Below are 25,704 nucleotides of genomic sequence, written 5' to 3'. Positions count from 1 at the left end.
GACCTTAACCAGGCCAGGACTGAAGCCATGGATCGTAAGGTATGGAAGAACAACACAGAGCAAGTCCGAAACCCTGCGGCACCTACAGCAGCATACTGGTTGCGTGGCCAACCGCCTCCCCCAGCTGCCAGCTAAGGACCAAAGAAGAAGAAGAAGAACTTAACTTAATACAATCCTCTTTTGTACATATGCTTTTATTGTTTGAATTTAGATCATTGTTTATCGTCCTGTTGGATTTCATATTATTGTTATTATGTTTATTGATCTGATATCAGATACACTGTTAATGGTTACCTGTTGTGTATCTTGTTATTAATAAAATAAAAAATAAAATAAAAAATACCATTGTCAGCCGCTTGAGCGGTGGAAACGAGACTGCGTGAATGCATGGCTTCATGAGGCTCACGCCACACATTCACCCTGCCATTGGTGCAAAAAGCAAGAAATTAGCCTGTGCAGACATTGCTCCTTAAAGCTCTTCAAACAGAGAAGTTTTTCCTGATTTATTTTCTGCTTTATTAGTTTAAATTGTCATATTAACTTATTTTCTAGAGTAGCTTTATATTCCTAGTTACGATACTTAGTTTAAAGTTTAACTTAGACAGAGATTTCGTAGATATTACTTAGTATCGGTAACGGTATCAAATCCACGTGTCACAAATTGAACGAGAGGTCTTTTAACCAAATTTAGTCGATTTATTAACCAATTGTTATATCAAATTATCTTCTATAAGTAGATTATAGACCTAGTCAGGATCCTTAGTTTATTCTAAATTGAGATAGCGAGATTTCGAAGCTAATCAATACTTACGAGTCCGTAGAAATACCGTTCGTGAATTCCCGCCATTTTTACACGATAGCATAAGCTTAGTGTAGTATAGTGCATAATATAATATTGTCAATTAATCAGTAAATCTATTAATCTTGATAAACTTTATTGTCAATTAAATTGTACTTTTAACTCTATATATATATAACGACTTAATCGTAACAAATAATTAATACATAACTATAGTGGTACACGTGATACGGAAGTTGTATAAAGGGAACACTAGATACCGAAAAAAAAAATATATATATATATATAACATAACTGTTTTGGGATATAACTTAAGGATTTAATTTTTGTTTTGAATTTTATTGAATTAAATCGGAATCATGACTCTGACCAGAGCAGCAAAGCAAAAGGCTCAAGCTAATGGGAGTGCTGTGGTTCAGGGGAGAACTGAGGGGGGCAGTTGCCCTCTGAATCACAGTCTTTTAAAATGCACTGTTTGCTTGATGTTTGCGGAGCAGTCGGGTACGGGACATGATACTGCCAAGGGGGATGTCTTTGTGTGTGCATGATGTGAGGAGTGCAAGGAAATCAGGCGACAACTCAGCGTTGTTATGGGCCTTTATGAGAGCTTGAAGGACAGGGTGGATGCCCTCGAAGGAAATAAATTGAGGGACCCATCAAGCTCTCAGCTGCACACATCAACGCCAGAGCTTGCACTTGGTCATCAGGCAACACAGGCGCAGCCCCCTAGGCAGAATGCGCTGGTCCCACAGGAACCAGTAGTTGTTGGTGACTCTATTGTCAGGGAAACAGGGAACATGCTTTGTAAAAAGGATAGGTGGAATAGGACCAGGGTATGTCAGCCAGGGGCAAAGGTTGATGACGTTGTAGAGCGGATATTATCTTTTAAGGGCACAAAAGGTGATATAGTTGTACACGTTGGCACTAATGATATTAAGAGTAGGAGACCGGCGGAATTACTTAGCAAGTACAGGTCACTGTTGAAAAAAAGCCGTGAATTAGGGTTGAACTTGAAAGTGTCTGCAATTCTGCCCAGACACGATAGGAGGGAGTATATGATGAGAGCCTTGTCGATCAATTCGGCCCTGAAGGGATTGTGCAAGGCTCAAGGGGTAGAATTTTTTTCAGCCTGGACTGTACTTGTTAACAGGAGAGATTGCTTCTACAGGGATGGGATACACTTAAATAGAAAGGGTGCAAGAATTTTTGCTGATGCTGTCGAGGCAGTGTTAGGTGGGTCGAAAAACTGCTAGTTGGGGGGAATACAAGGACTAATAGATTAACAGTAGTCACTGGCAGAGGTGGAAGTGATTCTTGCACTGCTTCTATTCAAATGAGCAGAAGTCTGAAAAACAAGATGCAGGATATTTCAGAGACTGCTGGTAGTCATTGTGTTACAGGTAAACACATGGGTTGTGTTAGGGTAGCTAAGAATAGAAACAGGTGCATGTATACCTGCGTGTACACCAATGCTAGGAGTTTGGTAAATAAATTTGATGAATTTGAGGTATTGCTCAAAACATCAAAGGCAGATATTGTTGGGATATCAGAGACGTGCTGTCACGCAGATGTAGGTAATGCGGAACTGGAATTTGGGGAATACAATGTATATAGAAAGGATAGACAGGACAGGAGGGGAGGAGGGGTTATGCTATTAATTAAGAACACATAAAGTCAAAGGAAGTGAAGCCAGTTGACATCGATGGACAGGGCAGTGTCGAGTCAGTTTGGGGTAACATAAGCATAGGGAAATCAAAATTGAGAGTAGGAGTGTGCTATAGGCCTAATGACTCTGATGAGTATAATAATATATTGTACAGGGAAATAGAGTGGGCCGGTAAATCAGAGAGTCTTATAATGGGGGATTTTAATTTCCCAGATATTGACTGGAATTTGTGGGTTGGTCACTCGCACACTAGTAAGGCTTTTGTGGATTTATTGGATGATTGTTTTCTACATCAGCATGTTCGTGAGGCAACAAGAGGGAGCAATACTCTTGATCTGATTATCAGTAGTGATTCTTCATGCATTAAGAACCTGCAGATAAATGAACCACTAGGTGGCAGTGATCACAGTGTGTTGAAGTGGGATTTACTCAAGGAGGTAACTACCATCAGAGGTAAAGGGAAGGGTTTTTGTTTTCGTAAAGGCGACTATGATGGTCTGAGACAGTATTTAAATTCTATACAGTGGGACCAACTGATGATGTTACCAACAGCAAACTCAAAATGGGAAGCATTCAAGGAACTAATCTTGGTGGCTACCAGGCTTTACATACCAACTAAGAAATATTGTTCAAGGTTTAGGCCTAAATGGTTGTCAGATGGACTAATGAGACATGTGGCAGAGAAGAAAAATGCATGGGATACATACAAATTAATGGGTGACATGGAAGCCTATGATAGATATAAGTTGGTCTGTAACCAAGTCACAAAGGAGATTAGGCAGGCAAAGGCAGACTACGAAAAATCCATGGCAAAGGATGCAAAGAAAAACAGAAAGGAGTTCTTTACATACTTGAACTCGAGAAGGAAAGGGATGAATCAGATTGGTCCACTGGATATTGATGGTTCAACAGTTGAGGATCCTGCTCAGGTGGCTAACAATCTAAACGAGTATTTTGCATCTACATTCACGCATAAGGAGTTATTCAGGAAGGAGAATGATGTAGGTAAAGTAAACATTGGCAGTGAGCTGGATGATTTTGTAATAACTGAGAGGGAAGTGGAGGAGAGATTGTTGAGGATAAACATAAAAAAGGCACCTGGGGTGGATGGGATCTATCCAGTTATATTAAAGGAGGCAGCAAAGGAAGTATGCAAACCCCTAGCCATAATTATGAGAGCTTCTTTGGACTCAGGGGAGGTACCCATAGACTGGAGATGTGCAAATGTAACCCCAATTCACAAAGGGGGATCAAAGGCTGACACAAGTAATTATAGACCTGTTAGTTTAACTTCTGTTCCAGGTAAATTAATGGAGGCACTGGTTAAAGAAGCACTGCAGGATTATCTAGACAAGAATTCAGTTATAGCTCAGACGCAGCATGGTTTTGTTAAGGGCAGGTCTTGCCTGACCAATTTGATTGGATACTATGATGTAGTCACAAAAGAACTGGATGCAGGGAATAACTTTGATATTATATATTTGGATCTTAGAAAGGCTTTTGATACTGTTGCACATGGAAGACTGCTGCACAAATTGGAGCAGTGTGGCATTGGAGGCAAATTGCTGCTATGGATAAGGGGATGGTTGAGTGGCAGAAGACAGAGAGTGGTAATCAATGGACACTGCTCAACGTGGACTAATGTTATTAGTGGAGTTCCTCAAGGTTCAGTGTTGGGTCCATTGTTGTTTTCGGTGTTTTTGAATGATATTGATGATGGGATATCAAGTTTAATGTCTAAGTTTGCAGATGATACAAAGGTTGGCAGGGTCGTTAAGGACACTACTGACGCTATGCTGCTGCAACAGGATCTGGAAAGGTTGAACAGATGGGCTGAGAGGTGGCAAATGAAGTTTAACATTGACAAATGTAAAGTACTACATATGGGTAACAGTAACCCCAGAGCAATGTATCAACTGTGCGGTACTACACTGACAGTGGTGGAGAATGAAAAGGACCTGGGGGTAATTGTGCAGGCAGATATGAAGTTCTCTGAGCAGTGCAGACGAGCTGCAAGAGTAGCTCATGGTGTCTTGTCAATGATATACAGGAATTTTTCTAGCAGGGATAAGGAGGTGATTATTCCCTTGTATAAGGCAATGGTTAGGCCACATCTTGAGTACTGTATACAGGCCTGGAGGCCTGATTTCAAGAAGGATGTAGAGCTGCTGGAACGGGTACAGAGAAGGGCAACAAGATTAGTAAATGGAACAAAGGGTTGCTCTTACAAAGAAAGGCTTAAGTTTTGCAAATTACAGAGTCTGGAGACTAGGCACCAGCGAGGTGATCTGATAGAGGTGTATAAGGCTTTGAATGGTTTGAGCATGCTCAATGCCAACGGGATTCTTCATCGTTCTCAGAATAATCACCTCAGAGGGCATAAATTCAAATTGAGGAAGGACGGATGTCGGATAGATGTGCGGAAATTTGCCTTTGGCCAGCGGGTGGTTGGTTGGTGGAACCGACTTCCATCACTTGTTGTTGAAGTTGATAGCCTAAACAAATTTAAAGCTCAACTGGACAGGTATTTCGAACGAACGGAGGGGTGAAATGGGAGTGGTCTGTGTTTTTTTATTTTTATTTATTTATTTTTTTTGGCTGATGCTGAATAAGCTTGCTTTCTTGCATCATATGCCTCTACTAATGCTAATGCTAATGCTAAATGCAAAACAGCACGAATCCGACCACGTCATCCTTTTTACTGTTTCACAGTCCAGCCTTGGTTTTGGGGCATAATACGTACAAAGCAACTTGTTATCATATCATGTGACAACTGATGTTCGAGTACTATACTGATGATTGAAGAGCGTTTCTACTTTTTTGGCCAGTGAGAGTATAAATAAAAACGCAGCTGTTTCATTGGTTAGTTACTTACCAAGTTTTGCCATCCGAAAAGCGCTGTCCTTCTTAACCCTCGCAATTTGCGGAGCGAACCTCACTCGAGGTACCAGTTTGTCTGTATTTATTTGGTCTAAAACATTCCGAAGGGCGATCTGATGGTCATCCTCCATGCTGTCAAACAAGCCAGCTGAAACGAGACAAAGGCGCTTTTAAAAATCAAAAAGAAACCCAGAATTAAATATATCAACATTATTGTCTCATAACTTACTGCAAATGCAAAATTAATTTAGTTGCTGTACTAGGCTTTCCCGTTGATTGCTGTTTTCCATTGTAACAGAATTATCAAGCAATTCCTTCTCTCCAGAACCTCTAACATTTATGTACAGAATCTGTGAGATAATTAGCAGATTTCTTTTCGAGATGAGTAGAAATATCTTTCCATTATATAAATATTTCTGTTTGCTTAGGTGGCTGTCTCTCTTGATGAGTCAATGCATAAAATATGACTCGCCTGCAATCTGCTACTTCATTTTCGCTCAGCGTCATCCAGGAAGTAGTTTCTTTTTTTTTGACAGGGGCTTTGCAAACAGATTTTTCTAGACTAATGAAATCAGACAAGGCACAGAGGCTGCTGTCTAATTATTATTCCAGTCCCAGAGATCGTAATGTCATATCTAGAAGAAATAGGAAAGAAAAATTTATATGTAAATTTCTGTTTGAAGTTTTCTTGTTTGTTATTGGGTGTTCGGTTGAAGTCAACTGAAATTTGAACACAGACATCGTTAACGTTCACTCCCGAAGGTTTTCCTAATTTAATAATTCATGTTTAAATGTCTTATTACCATTACTGGTGTCATCCATTAGTAATGAACTGAGTTTCCTACCACGGTTGAAATCCCATCGAACCTAACCACTCATTTTGTAAAATCTCATTAAAATGAATAATTGAAGTAAGAAGAAACCGTATGACGTAGCATCTCGTACAGTGAAGAGCAATATGGAGGAAAGTGCAGATGGGAATTGTAATGTAGTAGTCTTGCAAACAGAATAATATTGACGCACAAAATCCCTCTTCGGTATAACAGCTGGAAAAAATTTGCCGTCCTCCTCGCATCGGGTGGGAAACATCTGAGTTACAATCCCGTCATTGACGCGAGGAATTTTTTGAGCCTTTTTCACATCGTGACTGAGTTAGTCGTCGGTCTCAGGGGAGAACATCATACAGTACTTTCATCTCCCGGAAAGTAGGATTTTTTGTCCATCAAACAGCAAATCAACCACTAAACGCACCCAGTTTACAAAGTCTATATACAACGCAATGTAGTCTAAGATGCTGACGCCTAAAATCCTACAACAACCAATCAACTGACAGACAAAAAAAAAAAATGTTAAAAATTAGAAACCATTGTTTAGTAGGGCCACCTTTTGCCCGAAATATAGCCTGTATACGTCGTGGCATGGACTCCACCAGGTACCTCAGGGAGTCTAGCCACAGACCTGATCATCTTTCCATCAGGATAAATATCCCCTATCCAGTAGTGCAGCTGGAAAATGCTAGCTGCTGTACTGAATTTGGTAGAGAAATGAGAAGTTGAACTGCCCTTCCCAATATATCCGAGACGTTCTCAGTTAGATTCGGATCTGGGGATTTAGGAAACCAAGGAAGATCTCGGAAATCTTGGGAATGTTTCTCAAACCATTCAGATATGAATTTTTCCAAGTGGACAGTTGCACTGTCGTTATGAAAGCATCCATCGTAATTGAGGTGACAATCGGGCATTGAACGGTGAAGTTGATCTGATACGACAAAAGCATATTCATTGGAAGTAACATGACTTTCTATCATCATGAGTCCGTCCAACAGATCGTAATCCATACAATTATAATACCTCCAGCTCTTTAAATGTTAGATACCAGACAGTTTGGATGCATGGCTTCATGAGATTCACTCCATATTTTTACCCCGCTATTGCCACGAAAGAGTAACTTGACACTCGTCAGACCACATGATCTTTATTCCACTGTTCTGCAGTCCAGTCTTTGCAAAAGCATCGCCATTCCAGTTGAACCTTTCGATTTTTACAGAAACTAGTGTCTCTTGTATAAGTACACGTTTACCAAAATCCAGGTCCTTCAATTATTCTTGTTCTGGGATTATTAAATTTCTGCCTAATTTCTTCCTTTCATAGCTGCATTCTCTTTTTGTCTTCCACTCATTGTATGCTTTTGAATGGTTGATTTCGACCCTCCAGTGATTTACCTTGTTTTATCAGTTGTGGCTTCCGCTAAGCATATTCGAACAATAACACCTCTCTGAAAATCAGAAAGATACCCTGTCTTCCCCGTGACCATATCGACTGAGAAGCTCCAGGAAAGTGTACGGTATTTATCTCTTACGAAGGAACTTATCATCACAGCTTGAGGCTTGGTTTTTTTGGTTTTTTTTTTAGGAGCATTAGCAACTAAGGCCATATTGCTCCGAGAATATGCGGTTATCATTCCCTGACCTTTCCGCATCCTCCGTATTTGGTGGTGACGGGCTCGAACCCCGGTCTAATCAAGAAGCGTGTGCTACGCACTGCTGCTCCTTCCCACCTGGCTACGGAGGCACCCGCACAGCTTGAGGCAACTTATACTGTATTTCCATACCGTACGTTTAATTATCTGTTTTTGCCAATTACAAAAGATCTATAATTTTTTGGCCAGTGAGTGTAGGTTGCAATAATGATTCCATTCTCTAAACTCTCACCTTTTGCCTATAAAAAAATTACCGTGCTGTTGATAGGGTCGGTCTCAAATGGTTGGCAGTGGCTGCAATGCTCTCCTAGCTGAGCATTCAAACTGATTAATTAAGTAACTAAGTTGCCGATGAGCACAAAAATTAAAATGGCTGGCTAGTAACCCCTAATATTATATTCAAAAGATTCCTGTCGTTTCTGTTTTATGGAATAACTTTGTAGATTTTCCAACAGTCTGGAACGCATCCATCCTTGCTTTACTCAAACAATGAGATCCTTAAAAAAAAAAAGAAAAGAAAGTTTCATAATTCGGCACGTTATCAGCGCCATCTTCTGATTGATCCAAAAATTCGTTATCGAATTATTTATTGTAAATTATTCCTAAAAAAACAAAAATCCCAAATTTAATTTGATTCTGTTTTAATGAAACTAAAGAACTCTAGAAATCATTCTAAAGGACCAAATATAAAAATTTATGAAAATCCATTCACTTGAATTGAGTTGTGACATGCGGACGGACTGACACGATGTATACAATAGGACTTTTAAGCATTTGCAAAGGCAACCGAAAAAATCAATTGTTTTCTAACTTTTCGTCACTGTGATATGTTGTCAATCCCTTTCTTGAGGGATGTGAGAATACTTAAAACACCGAAGTGGTTAAATTTACCAGAGAATCGTTAAAATCCTTTGTAACGTCGTAATAGCTAAATTTATTGATTTTCGTCTCCTTCTGGAATATCCTACAAATTCCCTTAATTTTCTACAATCGCAATCCCAAATTTAGAGCATTAACTGAAGTATTCAACAGCACACGTAATAATATATAATGTTTCATACTTAAAGAACGCTGTAATCCGCAAAGTCTTTTCGATTTTGAATTGAATTTTCATTCTGTGATTAAATATTAATAATTTATGATTTATGCATTTAGTAAACTGATAACAAAGAGAACTTTTATGCATTTACTAAGAACGTTTCATTTCTGTGCAACGTAAACCCTCAAGCTGTATGCGCTTGAGACCTACTAACTCAGCCACATTTTGAAACCAAGGCCATAAAAATTCTTGTGTCATCGAAGGATTCTAATCCAAGCATTTTCCAAGCAGTGTGGGGAATATGATCATTATATCCAATGTGCTTCCAGCGAGGGCAGCACTGTAATGAAAATCAATTAGTCTTTGTCGTACATAAGCTCAATGTAAGAGAAATGCTTTTGTTCAAGAAAAATCTCAACGTTGTTTACTATTAAGTAATTGTATCTACTGTTGCATAAAAGTTAAAGAATAAACACAAATATCCGTATACAGTATATCAGGGTTCAAGGACTTTGATAAAGTTGTACCTGTCCTTGTTACTTATTATGCTGTCGATGTGGGCGTCTACACGGTTGAGGGCAGCGAGCATCTGCTTGGGAAAAAAATCTCTCAGTGATTGAGAGATTTTTTCCCAAGCAGATGCTCAGGGATGTTGAAGTTTGGTACTTCCAATGACCATTTCAAAACTATAGGCTGGTGATCGGACAGGAAGAATGCGATGGGATCATCCTCAGCTGCTCATGGTGTTGAAGCAAAAGCAAGATCCACTAAGTTCAATCCCCTGTTGGGGTTCTCATTGACCCATGTCATGTTGATGGATTTGAAGAACTCACAGAGCCTGATAAAGAGGTGGTGGATTTCACCTGCCTCCAAAGAGGACCATCTTTGGAGGCAGGTTAAAATCACCGCAAACAAGGTGTTGTGAACACGGACGAAGATGGTTTAAGAGCCAATTCCCTAGATCTTCAATAATTTCAATTGTAGGCCCTGGGGGAATATACACGGATTCAATATCAATGTGGCTGGAGTGGAAGCGTAGCGAGACTATAATCGCATCGGAAGCTTGAGTTGTAGTTGAGGTCGAATTCTCATATGACAATAGGGAGGTGTTATGCAGTATGGCTACTCCACCGCCTCTAGATTGCTCCCTGGAGACAGACAGCATGTGGTAACCAGCAAGAGCTGAGCAAAAGAGTGTGTCTTGCTAGCAACGCCTGAGACCGACTAACTCAGCCACAGAGTGAAAAAAGTCCATTAAAATTCCTCGCGTCATCGACAGGATTCGATCCCTGGCCTTTCCCACCCGGTGTGGGGAGGAAGGTGACGATACTACTGTGCTACCGCGCAGACCCACTGTTATTACATACGGATCCGGGATTTGTACCATAGAGCAATAATTGTTCGCAATAAACGGAAACTAGAAACAGTTCAGCAGAGTGTCTTGCTTGTCATTACCAGGGCCTTCTGTACAGTAAGCTCATCAGCCCTCCAGGTTCTTGCGGGTGTCCTCCCACTTGATTTGGAGATTATCCGTCGAGGATTGTACTACTGCTTGTCGTGGGGGATCCCAGCTACTATCTTTGGACATACCATCGACACCCACACTGACTGTAAGCAAGAAAAGAAGAAACTAGCTGCCATGCTACTACAAATCTGGCAGACAAGATGGGAAGAGACAGACAATGGCCCAATAACTAAGAAATTCATCCTAAGAAAATCCAGACGTAGAACTTGTTTATCCAAATTCGCCGCTTTGGTTCTCTCCAGGCTTCTACTGTACATATATCATAACTGGACACGGCTCTATAAATCATAAGTTCACTACCTCGGGAATCATCAATAACCCTTACTGTATATGTGTAGAAATGGAGGATTGGGACCATCTTTATAACTGCCCAATTTATGACGATCTTTGAGGAATTAGCATTAGCATTAGTAGAGGCATTTGATGCAAGAAAGCAAGCTTATGCAGCATCAGCCAAAAAAAAAAAAAAAAAAAAACCCACTTCCACTTCACCCCTCTGTTCGTTCAAAATACCTGTCCAGCTGAGCCTTAAAAACAGTGTATAGAATACTATACACGGGACTTGAACACATACACTGTGCTGCCACTTTATTAGGTACACCCCTGCTGTGCACACGAATGGTTTGTACCACAACGTTGCGAGTCACATGACTACAGTTGTGGATATAAATGCAGCAGAATAACCTTTCAAGTATCAGTTAAGCGTACAAACCGTAGCAAAAATGGAGAAAAGGAGTGTCTAACGGAATTCGAACGTGGCATGGTAGTAGGTGCAAGACGTGCTGGACAAAGCTTTCTGAAACGGCAATTCTCCTGAACTTTTCACGCATCACAGTTTTAGGGTGTATCGAGAATGGAGCAACAAACAGAAAACAACCTCTCAATGGCACTCCTGTGGAAGAAAACCGCTTGTTGATGAGAGAGGCCAGAGGAGGATGGCTAGAATGGTGCAAGCAAACAGACGGGCCACAATGTCGCACATTACGTCAGAATACAACCTTGGTGCGCAGAACAAAATATCGCAACGGACCACTTGTCGCGCTTTGTCGCGAATAGGCTACAACAGCCGACGGCCACATCGCGTACCTTTGTTATCAATGAAGAACAAGACAGCACGCCTCCTGTGGGCACAGCAACACAAGCACTGGACTATTGAGGATTGGTAAACAGTTGCTTGGTCTGACGAGTCGACGTTCCTGGTGCATCATGTTGATAGAAAGCTCAAAATTGGTGAAAATCAACATGAATCCATGGACCCGTCATGTCTGACGACTACTGTGCAAGGTGGTGAGGGCAGTGTTATGGTGTAGGGAATGTTTTCTTGGCACACGTTGGATCCACTGATACTCATAGATTCATGTCTCAATGCCACATCGTACCTAAAAATCGTTGCTGACCAAGTGCATCCGTTCATGTTGTCAGTTTATCCTCAGTCAGATGGTTACTTCCACCAGGATGATGCGCCGGTGCACAAAGCCCGAATCACTATGGAATTGTTCCAGGAACGTGACAATGACTTTTCTTTGCTGCAGTGGCCCGCTCAGTCCACGAATCTCAATCCTATTGAACATCTTTGGGATGAGCTGGAAAGGACTGTTTGCTGCAGGCCTACTCCTCAGTAGAATCTCAAGGAATTTCGTGACACACTCATGCCTGCCTGGTACTCCATTCCTGCACAATGTTTTCAGCATTTTGTTCAATCCATGCCTAGACGAATTCAGGCTGTTTTGAAGGGTAAAGAAGGCTCAACATGCTACTAGGTAGGTGTACCTAAGAGAATGGCAGCACAGTGTACCTCAAGGACAGGAGCACCTGCTCATTTCTGATGAACAATACTACAAATTACTAACAGAGTATGCACAGAACCTCTTTGCAAGGCGTAGGTCTCTAGAGCCAACTCAAGCTAGGGGTACAAAGCCGTGAGGGACTTGCCCAAATCGGAAGTAAAATGTCTACTTGACCGTTTTACCAACATCGAATTGTTAACCTTGGAACATCCAGGGTAGAATTACCTGCTAACTTGGCCACATGGTTGGGTAGCTTCTAGTAGTCTATATCACTCCACCGCCAAATGTCGGTTACACTCAGCACTGTCGCTGCGTGGCTTTTCTCCCCTTCCTTTTGTTATTCCCTCCCCCTTTTCGCTTGGTGAGGCAAACGCTCTAGTGTCAACTTAGAGAGTGCCTTCACCTACATCACCTTACTCTTACTTTCACCCCCCTCTTCTTTCGTACACCCTACCTTATTTTTATTATTATTATTTATTTTAATTGGTCTCCGTTTAGGAAGCTCAGGCGACCCTAACGGAGACCTGCCAGAGAATAATAGGCAGCCTTGGAACCTCCTTGTGGTATGTGCGGCCAACGTGGGCTCCCATCAGGGGCCTTGTGGCCAAATTCCAGGAAACACAACAGAGCCCAACATAATACTCCACATTCAACACACAACACTTTTCTGGCATTTACAGTGTTCTGTATTTCTTCACAGCGTACAAAGGTCGCAGATATGGGGAACCACAGATGGAGGCCAACCGTAACACTATGTACTCTAATACATAAATCCCACATAGCATGCGACTGCAATAAAATAATTGGGTATCCAAATAAAAGTAACCTGTTTTTGGAACGACATTTCGCTGCCACTGCTAGAAGCTGGATGGTACCGCCACGTTTCCATTTCACTATAATATCCCAGATAGTTGACTCTGAAAGATGTAACGTATCAGCAATTCCTCGAACCGACAAGCCAGCAATTTTATATCCGGCAATAATACCGCTCTCGAAGTCAACGAACTCATCTTAAAGTGCCATGAAGGGAATAATTAAATTGGCTCCCAGGCCTTCCTTGTATACCAGTCTGGGCCGTTTATTTATCCGAAAAGGTCCAATGGACTTGAAATCTCTGGTGTTCGTATACTTTTTGTACCATACTGTACTAGATAGATTGTAACCAGATATACCGCCTGAAGAAGGCTTCCAGAGAGCGGATTTTATCAATTACGAACGTTTGGGTTACCGTGAACACCCCATAAACAAAAAGGCCCCGTTTTGAATTAGTGCTTCATGTTGACTAGTCCCAAGAATAATGAACTTTGGTTCTCTTCACTGATAAGTATAGATGATTTTCAGTTGAATTGAGCAGGTTATCCTCAATGGAACAGGGAACCAGATCTAATTTCGACAACATTCTGAAAGAAACTCCTTTTTAGCTGATGGCTTAGTGTGGACTTGAAAAATTGTCGGTGCAGCAAAGATCTCCAGTGTGTTTCCAGGAGGGACTCCCATGGTTATAATGTACCAGATGAGACCAATGATCCCTCACAGGGAGCGCAGCAGTATTGAATAGCCAGCTAGATTCTTATGTCCCAGTTCAAAAGAGCATGTATGTGGTGTTCTAAGCAGATTGGTTTCCAATCGTAGGGCCCTTCTACTAACCCGCACTGAGCTCGCGTCACATAATAAGAGCAAAACAGGATTTGATAACTCCAGCACTAATTGAGTCTGGTCTCAGGATGAGGAGTCGAAAGCTACCCACGGTGAACACACTCCTGATTAGATCATATTTTTCTGAATTATCTGCGTGCCATTTTAGCCGGCTAAGGAACTCATTTGCAAAACTATAATTTCAGATCGAGATTTGTCCAGTCTTTGTGGCCTATGGAGACACAAGAAAAAAACAATAAACAAAAGTCTCTTAACTTTTGCCATAATTTGATAAAAGATTTTGATTTATTTATATTTGTGTTTGGTCCTCAGCATTTCAGCATCAGTGTATCAACTAGAAAGCAGACAGCGTTAAGATCTAAGATGCCTTCCCATGTGTTACCCGGCATAAAATTTCCCGATATTGTTTTCTGAAAACATTACCAGAAAACATTTTATGCTGTGTAAATTTATCTACCTAATTTGCATCCTTTGCCTCTTAGACCTGCGACTACCCAACTTAGAAGATTACTCTCCAAGGTGTAATTTGGATTATTTCGAGGATTACGAATTTCTACAGCGTTAATTAAACACACCGACTTACACTTTATGCCACATTCACCTGTACTTTGCTAGATTTCCACAATAGACACTACAAACGAGATACAAAGAACGCACTCATTTGATGATATTTAAAATCGATTCTCACGTACATAAACAGAAAAAGAACTGGTTTTGCAAGAGTATGGCTCTATAGACTACAGCAATTTATCTCCATGGTGAAGAAATTGAACGTATTGTAAGGGAATACGTACTGAAGGCTTGAAAGCTGATCTTGCGCGAATGGGTGTTGCTAATAAGCGCGGATGGAACCTTTATTCAAAGATCGCCGTGTTGTTGTCAGGTGTAGTCAGCTTCATTGCCAGTAGTTCCACGAGCGCGGGGATATTTTTTGCGAGATAGTGTAATTCCAGGGTGTAACTTCAAGTGTTCTGTAAAATACCTGAATTAGAATTCTCTCGAAGACGCGAGGAATTTTTATGGGTCTTTTTCACAACATGGCTGAGTTAATCAGTCTCAGGCATGGGTAGCGTGGTTTTTTTCTCTTGGAAAAGCGGGTATTTCGTTCAGCAAAACAGAAAAATGTCGCCATCCAAGGCCAGGTAGGTAATCAACACCAGGACTACAGGAAATACATTGCTAAGAACCCTGGAGTGACAGATGACACATGTCGACTGTGCCACCTAGCTCTAGAAACAATCCAGCACATCACCACAGGATGCAGGATTATCACACTGACGGAGTACACTCATAGAGATCACCAGGTTGCCAGGATAAAAGATCAGAATCCGCAAAAACACCATTTGATTAAAGAAAATGTACCGTATTACAAGTACTAACCTCACACTGTACTATAGACTCCTACTTACAAACTATAATGGGACGGTGCCATAATAACGGACAAGACGATCCCGCACAACAGACCCGACGTAATCCTCATCAACAAGAAGATAAAGCTACCTATCTGATCGATATAACGCTGCCCAACGTCTGCAACTTTCAGAAAATCTGCGAGGAAAAGATCAGGAAGTACAAAGACGTAAGAAAGGAGGTCAAAGAAATGTGGCATATTGAACAAGTAACGACCATACTGATCACCGTGTAAATCATCGGCATGGTGCTAAAAAGCCTCCATAAGACTAGCAGCAATAAGCCTCCCTAAGAACACTTATATGGAACTCCAGAAAGTTGCGTTTCTGAACACCTGTAGGGTAGACAGACTTCCTCGATCAACAGTAATAATAATAATAGTAACCGAACACAACCAACCACTCCATGCACTGGACACCATTACCCGTTATGTGATGGCAAGAATCCCATTAAGGAGAAAAAGTTTAACAAGAAAAAATAATAATCGGTGGGGTCATTTTGAGCAACGCAACCTAGGGAAGATTTGCTACCTAATGAATTTAATGGTTATCAAGGTCATTATCGAACAAGAAATAAATGGGGCTCGTGCCTAGACGTATCTGTTTACGCATTGGTATTTGTATTTTGTGAAAATATACGCATATAACAGGTTTAAATGAAGTTTAGAATTAATAGCAGATAAAGTGAAATGGATCTGTGCCATAAGTTGGGACGAGACTTTGATTTAATTGGTGATATCGCCAGCAAAACAATTTGTTGACGTCCACATCGAGCGGTTTCACAATTCAATATCGGCAGGACTCGATGCATTCTTCTCCGAACGCAGCATTAAGAACAGTTCTTTCCGTTTGGATTTTATCAAGGATGACAAATGTCGCGAGGAAACTATATACCCCTGCTAATCCTGAACGGATGCCTGCAAAACCGTGTAATTCACAGAAAGGATGATCGCAAAAGACGAAGCAGATTTTAAAGTTCGGCGAAGAATATTTCATATTTGTTTCTGTGAACGCCACTTTATTCAAGAGCACGAATTCTTTTTGTGAACAACAAAAATCCAATTTCGTTAGACAACCACTCAAATTCCGAAATCACTTCGGACGTGCGTTGATTTCCGAATCTGAAAGCTAAGCGACAAAGGCGAAACTACAAATTTATGGGATGTGCGCTCTTGTAAAAGCTGAGCAGCAGGCCGTGTACTCTATATCGACGCCTTACTACTTTTATACTTTACTTTTTCTTTTTCTCTGTAGATTTAAGATTTTGAGGGTGGGACAGTTGCTTTAAGTCTCTTTGAAGAATATCTGCCCTGCCCTGTTTCATGACTCGCGTACGTTTTTAAAATGGTGTAACGTGATCAGTGATTATCACGATTATGGCAAAAAATCATAGCTGGAACGTTGTTCAGACAAATGAAAAGCATTTTTGAGAGCAAACATGGCACCACAGTTCCCATCTAAATTGATGGAAAGAATCTTTTTTCGTCAGCAGCATTCTCTCTGGGAATTATTCGACATCTAGCACTTAGGGTTTCGATTGCTGAAATTTTCAAAGCACAAAATCACCGGGAAGAGTTGTGAGTCTTCCCTTTTCTTCAATAATTTCATTATAACCTTAGAGCGATTTCTTAAATCGTAAATTCTTCTGCTACATCTAATGACTGCATCATCACAAGTGTTATTAAGCGGTCGAAACTAATTTATGCACACCTGTTTCCAACGAGTTTCCGATGAGACAGGAAAGTGGTAAGTATTTTTGAAATCTCAGCACTAATCGGCAACAGATTGATGAAATTATGCAAAATAATTTCTAACGATTCCCTTCTTCATTATCACCAGGTGGTGTACACATAACAATAAAGATTACTTTGTTCAATATCTCATTTATGTCTAGTTCATTAGCATAGTTAGTCAAACGCAGACAAGGAAAATTTCAATCAAGAGTCATTAACGCTTGTTCTTTATACCAGGAATTGCTTGAAAAAGAAAGATTAAGATGCCAGCCTTGCTGCTGTGATCTGAAGTTACTTTGAATGTCTCCAAATTCAGGCATTGGTCAGCGATCGAGATCAATATTTCACTAACTATTCCTTAATTTCTAAATTAAAATTTCAAACAATCCTTTCTTCACCCACTGTGCTGCAAAATGCCATGTGAACAAATCACCTCATTTAGATCTACAAAGTAACCCCTGAGTGAACTCAATTTCCAGTTACACCTTCCTCGAGCTGCTACTCGACAGTTAAAACGTAAATGGATATATTCCTTTAAACGACTACGCTCAGTATTCAAAGATGGAAGCACCAATAATTCCATTGAAATTTGAATTGCTAAAATTCCTAATTTAACATTTTTGGGTAACGTTAGCCAGATAAATGAGTTGAGGTATTCATCAATTCCACGCAATTCATTTAATACTGCATGCCAGTAATTCATATGCAGGTCGCATTAGCAAAGCCCACAATTGCCGATGAATGTTCAAAGGATTAGATCTAATCCTTTACCATTTAACATTAAGGAATATTAAACTCGTCCAGCATCTCTAGAACTATCTTCTTTCATCCGAAGATCGATTATTTCTTTGTTTCAGAGTTGTCTTTGTTCCCATTTGCCAATATTTTTCTTACGTAAACCTTCTAACTGTTGCTGTTCTTTGTGAAATCCTGCGCACTACAGAAAGATAGAGAGAATTTATCAAACAATAGATCGATTATAGCAGAACTGCAGAAAATTTCCATTACGTTATATTACTTCAAACATTTGTTCAAGGATGAATAGATTGAGAAATGTTTTGTGCAAAGAGGATAACATGCTATCTGTAAATCTATTATTTTTCTGAGAATAATATCTGAGTGCATCGGTTGTGCACTGTTGTCGAAATGGAGACAATTGCGTGAGATAACATAAGTTTCATCTCTTACATCGAGAACATTATCCCAGATAACCAGATGGAATAGAGCAAAGTATTGAAAAAACTTTAGGAATTTTTATTGATCTCCTAGAAAATATTACGAAAGATCCGAGAAGATATAAATTGCATTAACACTAAAATGTAGCAGTGAAAAACAAACTAGACACGTATCAGAAAGAACTTAGCATTAAATTATTATTTGGCATTACTAAACACATCATCGACCTGAATCCATGTTAGCAATCGTTCCTTGTCGTCCAAAGGCAACGATTCCATCCACAAATCTGAAGAAGATGGTAAAAAAATAGAGAATATTTACTTCTCCTAGAGCTTTTATTGTGTTAATGGATCATGTGTCCTTGTGGACAGCACAGATGGTAAACTCGCCGTCCTCCCCACAAGGGTGGAAAAGACTTGAGTTCGAGTCCCGTCAATGTGGAGAGGTATTTTTATGGGCCTTTTTCGCGATGTGGCTCAGTTAGTCGGTCTCGAGATAGAGTATCAGGGTTTTCCTCCCGGAAACTCGGGTTTTTCTTTCAGTAAACAGAAAATCGACCGAAGTGGATGTACTGCCATATTTAAATCCCACGGAGAATTGCTAAAAATGCTTTTATATATACTGACTATCAGAAATTATGGCGCTCTCTAAATGGTAATAGTTTTAACAGCTATTATACTCCAATTTATTCAACTTTTTTTGTTTGAGAACATGTACCACTCCAAAGAGTTTCGATTTTATATCAAACTTCATTAGAGTGTGGAATTTGTTTAATGAAAATATAACGTGGAATTCCCATAGTGATTTGACACACCTTTGAATACCTCAGCGGTCTACATATTTCATAATAAAACTGCAGCGGTACCGGATAAGAAAGCTGAAATAATCTCATGCAACCATAACGAACGTGTGGATGTCACAATATATGGAACAAGCAGTTATATAAAAGCAGATGGTTTACTGAATCTGGGTTCTATATTTAGGCCTTCTAACATCTCGTACTTGCATCGCTGTTGTGGTCAGATGGCAACCGTTTCTAGGTAACGCCATTTTCCTAACGACCTCCCTCTAATGTTGCCATTTCTTGTTGCTTTAGTCTTCAGATAGGACATCTTTCAATAAATCTATAACACAGAGGTTTCGTGTCTGAGTACGATGATTTTTATGGGAAGACTCCACAAAAAGCGTCTTATTTTGGGGTGGTACGATTGTTTTGTGTTACTTACAGATGCATGGCATAAATTGGGCGCATTTCCATAAAAATTTCCTTCTTCAGATGGACAAAACTATGGTTACCGTGCATATATAATAGGGCAATCACCCAAGGGAAAGAACAATCTTTATGTTAAACATAATGAATTCTACCATATTACTTCAGGGCTGGTGACGACACGGTTTGTGGATATTGATCAGAACTTTAGAGGGTTATGGCGCACCATCTGAAACGCAGATGAACACCTAATGATGAAATGAGTTGAGGTTTATGTTCGCTTAAATTCAGCAGTATGACCCTGTGTTACATTTACACTGAGTGATCACTAAAGTATGACCACCCCTATGAAAACTGAATGCGACCCGTTGACCACGTGAGGTACGAGTGTGCGCAGTTAGTCGACCTACGTAGCACAGATAAGGTGTCAGTGGTTCAGTAAGTAGTAAAATTCCGAGAGTGATGGGTAAATGGAAGGATTTATCGGATTTTGATAAAGGACAGATTGCGGTAGCTCGATGAGCTGGTGCTTCGATTTTCGAAACGGCTGAACTGGTGGGATGTTCGAGAGCCGCCGTTAAAGTGTACCAGGACTGGTGTTAAAATGGTCAAACAACGACCAGACGGCCAAACTGCAAAGGCCAGCGAAAGGTTGATTGATGTTAGAGGTGGGCGCCGGGTCTGACGATCCGTACAAGCGAACAGACGCAGCACTGTTGAAGAGTTAATTACCAAATACCATTCTTGTGGAACATTGTTCTGGACGGGTTCTTAGCTTTGGACCTCGGCGATGTGCGCTCCCAGGCCTTTGCCGATGATTTAGCCCTCACCATTGCTGCATATAGCAGGGCCCAGCTAGAGGAAAAGGCCAACCAAGTAATGCTGATATTGCAAAACTGGACCAGAACCCACTGAATGACGATATCAACAACAAAGACGTCCTCCATCCTGCTAAAAGGCAAGCTTGATATACGTAGGCCGCCAAAAATAAAGGTGGGACCTACCACAATAAAACTAGCGACCCAGTTAAAATATTTAGGGGTTATACTGGATGGTAATCTTTCCTTTAAACACCATCTAACTTATATCAGAGCCAAAATTAAAAGATAATCTGGATTGGTGGCTAGGATCGCTAGGCGGGATTGGGGGTTAAACCAACGCACCCTGTCATTATTTTATAAAACAATCTTCCTTCCGATCATCACTTACGCCTCAGCAATATGGTTTCCCAAAACAGCAACTGTAGTAAACAGACGCATCCTTGATGCAACGCAAAGAACCATCCTACTGACAGTTACACGTGCTTGTAGAACAACAAGTATTCACGCACTGCAGGTCTTGGCCGGGGCTCTCCCCTTTGACTTAAAGATCACGCGCAGGGGAATGAACTATCACATAGAGAAAGGAATACCCTGTACATACCATGGCTATACTGTGGCCGTTAATGCACCACGCAAAAATGGAAAAAAATAAGACTGCAAAAACACCTGATGCAAGTTTGGCAGGAGCGCTGGGCCAACTCAAATAAGGAAAATATCACCAGGAAATTCATTACGAACATCGACAGGATGTACCCTTGTCCCCCAACTTGGTTTCAACCTGGTTTATACACCACCTATTTACTGACTGGTAACGGGGCCTTTAAAGCTAAGCTGACAGCGCTGGGAATTGAGGAGGATCCGAGATGCGCCTGTGGGGAGCTTGAGTGCTGGAAGCACATTATGTACGATTGCATACATTATGAGGACCTCAGGTCCAGACTGATCACCGCAATATATTACCTCCCCAAGAACCTGGAGTCACATCTACTGGACTCACTAGAGGAATACAGGGGGCTAAAGGAATATGCCCAAAAACTATTTGCTAGGCGTAAAACACTGATAGCCATCAACAGAAGAAATAGATAAAAAAAAAAAAAAGAAGAGAGGCACAGAGCACGCGTGGAGAGGACTCAGAGAACCTCCCTCAGGAACCTGCTCACTACTAATAATATAATACCTAACGAACGGAAGAATAACCCCACGGAGATGCGGATCTTCCCATGATGAACAGAACCGCGGCCATTGCTTTTTTTTTTTTTTTTTTTTTTGTTAGTGCATCGGCTTCTGTGGCCATATTGCACCTCCCAAAGTTTTTGCATTTTACTCTGATCCAAGCCCGAGGTGGGATTCGAACCCGCTACCTTTGGTTTACCAGGCAGGCACTTTTACCCACCCGGCTAGCTCGGTCGGCCAGCCATTGCTAATGGAGTGACAACGAACCTGACCACTTTTCTTAGCTGAGGAGGACAAACCTGGATACTAAAGGCTACCGATGACAGAAAAGACCGACGAAGATATAGAGAAACTCCAAGTTGCCGCCTTGACGGAGCCATATTGGCTCAAATCTCTGCACTCTGTTGTGCGGTGCAACCCTTTTTTCTCCTACACCCGGCAAGGGGGGAGGGTGACGGCTCGCTGTCGCCTCTCTCCCTTGCCACACCATTCCTTCCCTCTGGTGGGGCATGGGCATGCCTCACTGAATAACTGGGGGTCTCCTACCCTATCGACCCTCTTCTTCCTATTTCACCCCCCCCAGCCTTCAATCTCTCCTCCCAGCACTTTCTCTTGCACAGCGTATATCCCTACACGTCCAAATTTAAAATACACCCAAACATTTTCGCCCGACCATTTAGGCACTTCAGAAACAGGCCTTCGGCGTCAAACCCCATATTAGCGCTTTAATGTAAGTGAACTGAAATCAACCGCGGTCGTTCCAATTTTATTTTAGGTCCTAGCCACTAAAATTCCAGGAAAGTAAGTGGCAGGACCTGCCAGAATAGAATTGACTCACTGGGAACACCCGGCTAGCGTCCACCTGGCGAGGTACGGACAACGTCGGGTCCCATTAGGGGCCTGGCGGCCAATAAGCCGGATAAACAATGGGCACAACATATAACAGTACTCATGACCCACACACTTCTAAATCTCTGGCTTTGACAGGGTACTGTCACTGATACATAGAACATTCGCGGACATGGGAGAAATTGCAGGAGCCGCTAGACCCTCAATATACCTCATACCTCATACCCAATACAACATGGGCGAACCCGGAACAATGTCTGGCATGACCATGTGGCGCACGCTCGCACCGTATGGTCTATACCAGCAGAAAACCCCTACGTTATCCTCTCCTAACCAAGGTTCTTCGACGTAAAAGACTCGCCTGGTGCAAAGAGCATGCAACTTGGACGTTAGAAGACTGGAAGAAGGTGTGCTGGTCGGATGAGTCACGTTATTTACTCCACACCATGGATGGTCGTGTACAGATTTGGCGTGAACAACATGAGGCTCTTGATCCCTCATGCATAGTATCAAAAGTGCAGGTCGGTGGAGACGGTAGTGTGGTGTGGGGCATGTTTCACTGACAGGAACTTGGACCCCTAGTGCATGTGAAACAAGGTATCACTGGTCTCCGCTATCGTCAACTGCTTGCTGACTGTGTACAACCCGCTATGTTACACTTTTTCCCGAATGGCGATGGTGTCTTCCAAGATGACAATGCGCCGAGCCATCGCCCACTTGATGTGTAGGAATGGTTTGAGGAACATCCGAACTCCTGCTATATCAATCCCATTGAGCACTTGTGGGACACTATGTAAAGGCATACCAGGCGTCTGGATACACCAATAACCTTCATACCTACATTGCTGACTGCATTACACACAGCTTAGTTGGCCATACCTCCCGAACGCTTCGACATCTTGTTGAATCAATGACACGTTGGATAGCTGCTCAATTGTGGGATAAAGGAGGACCCATGAAGTATTAGGTAGGTGATCATAAATCAGTGTATATCATTATTAGCAACGCCATTTGGAACTTAGACGCGATGCTTTTCTGGCCCCAGTGTAAATTACATAGTTGCATGGGCATTTCTCTACGGAAATATGTTTATCATTTTAAATAATTCTTTTCTTATAAAAAAAATATTACAAATCTCTCTCTCCCCTTCCCCTTTGATTTTATATAATTTATCATGTTTTCATAGTTTATAAAGAAGAAAAGACTGGTTTCACTCAATGGATGCGCAAAGACAAGGTGTTCCCCTCTTGATCTCTTCGCACACATTTTACTCCAGCTTACATGACTGCTCTTTCTTATTCACATGGGTGTGTCACTAATTGTAAATTACCGTCCTCCCAATACCCGGTGGAAAAGACCTGAGTTCTAATCCCATTGATGACGCAGGGAATTTTTATGGATCTTTTTCACAACGTGGCTGAGTTAGACAGTAACAGGCACGGTTAGTATGTTTTCTCCCTTCGGAAACTGGTGTTTTTTTGTTTTTTTTTTCATGTCCAGCAAACAGCATATCGACATGGACTCAAGAAACTTACAAACAAATTATGTATTCCGCAATATAACCTATGTTGCTGATGCCCTTCAAATCGTACGACAACAGCCAGCAAGACAAAAAATGCCATGTCACTAGGCTGGAATTGTGCAGAACTGGTTCCGTTAATTTGAGAGTGAATTTGGCTTACTCCAATCTCCTCAACCGGTGCTCAACCCAATTGAGCATCTAAGGAGGACCAATCAGCGTCCATCTAATTTTGAATTACCAAGAGAAGTAGTTGAGTCCAGGTTAACCAGAATCCTTGGGGAACATTATGGACACCTCGTTAATCCACGCGAAGTTGAATCCAGGGTGCTCTGATGGCTGAAATACAATCTACTTATTAATGGGTAGGTGTGCCTAATAAAGTAACTACATGGCATGAGACAGCTATTTAAATTAAGCTGAGTAAAATTTTTCTCAACATTCAGTCCGTTAAGATACTGTTTTTAGATAACATATCGATCTTTGACTTGACGCGCATTCAAAAGTTTCCAAATGACAATCCTTTCATTACCCAAAACCACTCTTGTTAATTTTTGGTATATGGGGGGGAGGGGGGAATATAAAGAGAAAATAACGCCCATTTAAGTGAAATATAGCAAAATGCCAGTTTTCTGGAGAGCAAGCGCTTTGTAATCACTTGATAGGAGCGTGACTTGCATTAATTTCGCAATCTCCACACCAACAGAAATCAACGAAGGAATAAAACTTGACATTTATGGGATGTGTGCTCCCCAGAAGGGATTTGAATCCCGTTAATGGTGTGGGGAACTTTTGTGGGTTTTCCACTCCGTTGCTGAAGCAAGGTTTCCTCCAAGCAAATTGGGTTTTTCATACAGAAAAACAGGTAAGTCCACCAGAGAACAGAGAAGTTTATTCCGATAGTCGACAACACTCTGTCTGAACGTAGTCTTCGCGAGTTATCATCCATTAATTAAGCGAAGAGTTTATACCATACAAAATGTCAACTCAAAATGAAAGAGAGGACACAAAACTTTCTCTTTAAAAATTAACATGCAATTCTCTTTTCATATGGCGAATACAGAACTTATCCTACGTTAGGATGAACAAGATGAAGAATACTGATGAATATTACATAGATATTTCAGTGAATGGATTGATCTTATGTTTAGATACATGAGAGTTCATGAATACAGACTATTTATTTCATAAGCTCTTCCAACTCATGCCTTGATTTTACACTAACATATCCTTTTATTCCTTAAAAGAAAATGAATGATTCAGACAGCAAAATACGTAAAAAACTCTTTCCAGTAAATATGAGAAATTGAATTTGATATGTTTAGGAAGCAGTGAATTAGACGCTCTCTGAGTAGAGTGTAGTGATTCTTCTCCAAGAAAAAATCTGGCTTTGACACCGATACCTACCGTGTTCATAGTTTAACTTACCTATCTGGACAAGCTCCTGTGAAGTCTTCGTGACCATAGAGATCCCAAATAATGCAATCCACAAGGTGATGGAGCTCATCTTGAAAACTGAGCTGTAATTAAGATGACGAGATGTTATCTTGAGAGTCCAGACACCACTTCAACGGGATCCATCAGCTAGCAGATAGGGCTACGTGCTTTCCTGATTCGTCATTGGGAAATTATGTGCAACACCTTCTCTCACACAGCCAAAATGTTTCTAAAATTACACGAGGAAAGGGTCGCAGAATCCACACATCCACAAGCAGGAGAAGATCACCGACTGACTCGAGTGAAGAAGCTGATGGGATGTCGTCTATCGGACTTCGCACACTGTGCCGCACTGTAAGAAGACAACACACGCGGGTCGTTTTAGCGCGCGAGCGCTCATCTTCGATTGGCCAGTTGCGTTGAACGTACCGAGCATGGCACGAGGAATTTTATAATGCAGCTCGGCGGAAGGGTTAAGAGGATACCTGAAAATTCTCCTGCGAAAAGACTGTTCACTCCTTAAATTTTTTCTTTCCCCTGTCTAAGT

General features: G+C 41.2%; 1 protein-coding gene across 1 annotated transcript in view; it reads right to left on the bottom strand.

The window, feature by feature from the left end:
• The window catches only part of LOC150081232 (glutamate receptor ionotropic, kainate 2-like), a 51,080-nt gene extending 25,588 nt beyond the window's left edge, over positions 1–25,492 (bottom strand). Inside the window, exons 1-2 of the mRNA XM_090379458.1 lie at positions 25,149–25,492; positions 5,341–5,493 (exon numbers count right to left, since the gene is read on the bottom strand). Of these exons, the coding sequence (XP_090235584.1) occupies positions 5,341–5,493; positions 25,149–25,227 (232 nt within the window). The 5' untranslated portion in view covers positions 25,228–25,492. The remainder of the gene's footprint in view (positions 1–5,340; positions 5,494–25,148) is intronic.
• Between the last annotated feature and the right edge of the window lie 212 nt (positions 25,493–25,704).

This window comes from Mastigoproctus giganteus, chromosome 8, assembly GCF_048544385.1.
Source record: "Mastigoproctus giganteus isolate SK-2022 chromosome 8, ASM4854438v1, whole genome shotgun sequence".
In the NCBI taxonomy this organism is placed as follows: Eukaryota; Metazoa; Arthropoda; class Arachnida; order Uropygi; family Thelyphonidae; genus Mastigoproctus; species Mastigoproctus giganteus.
The sequence above is the reverse complement of the archived record's forward strand: the minus strand, read 5'-3'. Positions and strand labels throughout refer to the sequence as shown.